Genomic DNA, 890 nt, shown 5'->3' with positions numbered 1-890 from the left:
TTATGCGAGTTGTGTACGCTCGCGCAAGCCCATAGAAACCCTGTAATGAGTAAAACCAACTTCAGGCCGTAACCTAACCCTTGTCGCCCGTGCCCCTAGATCGAGAACTTGGAGGACCTCCTGCGGGAGAAGGACAACCAGGTGGACATGGCGAGGGCGCGGCTGACGGCGGTGCAGGCCCACCACTCGACGTCGGAGGGCGCGCTCACGTCCCTGGAGGAGGCCATCGGCGACAAGGAGAAGCAGATCAACCAGCTCCGCGAGCAGCGGGACCGCGCCGAGCAGGAGAGACACCAGGAGCAGAGCCTTCACGAGCGAGACATTGCCGAGTACAAAATGAAGCTCCACACCCTCGAGGGCGAGGTCGAGAAGCTGCAGGTCCGCCTCGAGCGCTCCCTGGCGGAGAAGGACAAACTGGAGGCCAAGCTGGAGTCGAGCCAGTCGGAGCTGGGCAAGGCCAAGGCGGAGCTCGAGAAGATGCACGGCGAGGTGGGCAAGAGCACGAGCGACTACGAGTCGTACCGACACCGCCTCACCAAGATCGAAATGGAGAACGACCGCCTGCGCACCGAGAACGAGCGCCTGCACCACGAGCTCGAGAGGTCCCACCCCACCTACGGCCGCCCCTCGATGCCCAACTCGTCCACGGAGATGGAGAGGCTGCAGGAGAAGCTCGACAAGTGTCAGGCGGACCTGCGCAGGGCTCAGGCGGAGCTGCGCATGAACCAGTCCGACTACGAGCGCTCGCACGTGGAGGTGAGTCGCACAGCAGAAGGAGCAGTAATGCCCTTTGCTTTTTAATTCTTACAGAATCGATAAAATTGCTTGCACTGAAGACCGAAACATTATCATATTTATCTCTCACTTCAGAAAAAAATAAAGAACAGGAT

At 59.4% G+C, this 890-nt stretch overlaps 1 protein-coding gene across 1 annotated transcript in view; it reads left to right on the top strand.

Annotated features, from left to right (window-relative positions):
• LOC119585239 (putative uncharacterized protein MYH16) overlaps positions 1–890 on the top strand; it is a gene marked incomplete at its 5' end in the record, with an annotated part of 81,296 nt that overhangs the window by 42,902 nt on the left and 37,504 nt on the right. The window contains 1 exon segment of the mRNA XM_037933898.1: positions 100–756. Coding sequence (XP_037789826.1) covers positions 100–756 — 657 coding nt within the window.

The sequence above is a fragment of the Penaeus monodon genome, chromosome 19 (assembly GCF_015228065.2).
Source record: "Penaeus monodon isolate SGIC_2016 chromosome 19, NSTDA_Pmon_1, whole genome shotgun sequence".
Classification (NCBI taxonomy): domain Eukaryota; kingdom Metazoa; phylum Arthropoda; class Malacostraca; order Decapoda; family Penaeidae; genus Penaeus; species Penaeus monodon.
The sequence above is the reverse complement of the archived record's forward strand: the minus strand, read 5'-3'. Positions and strand labels throughout refer to the sequence as shown.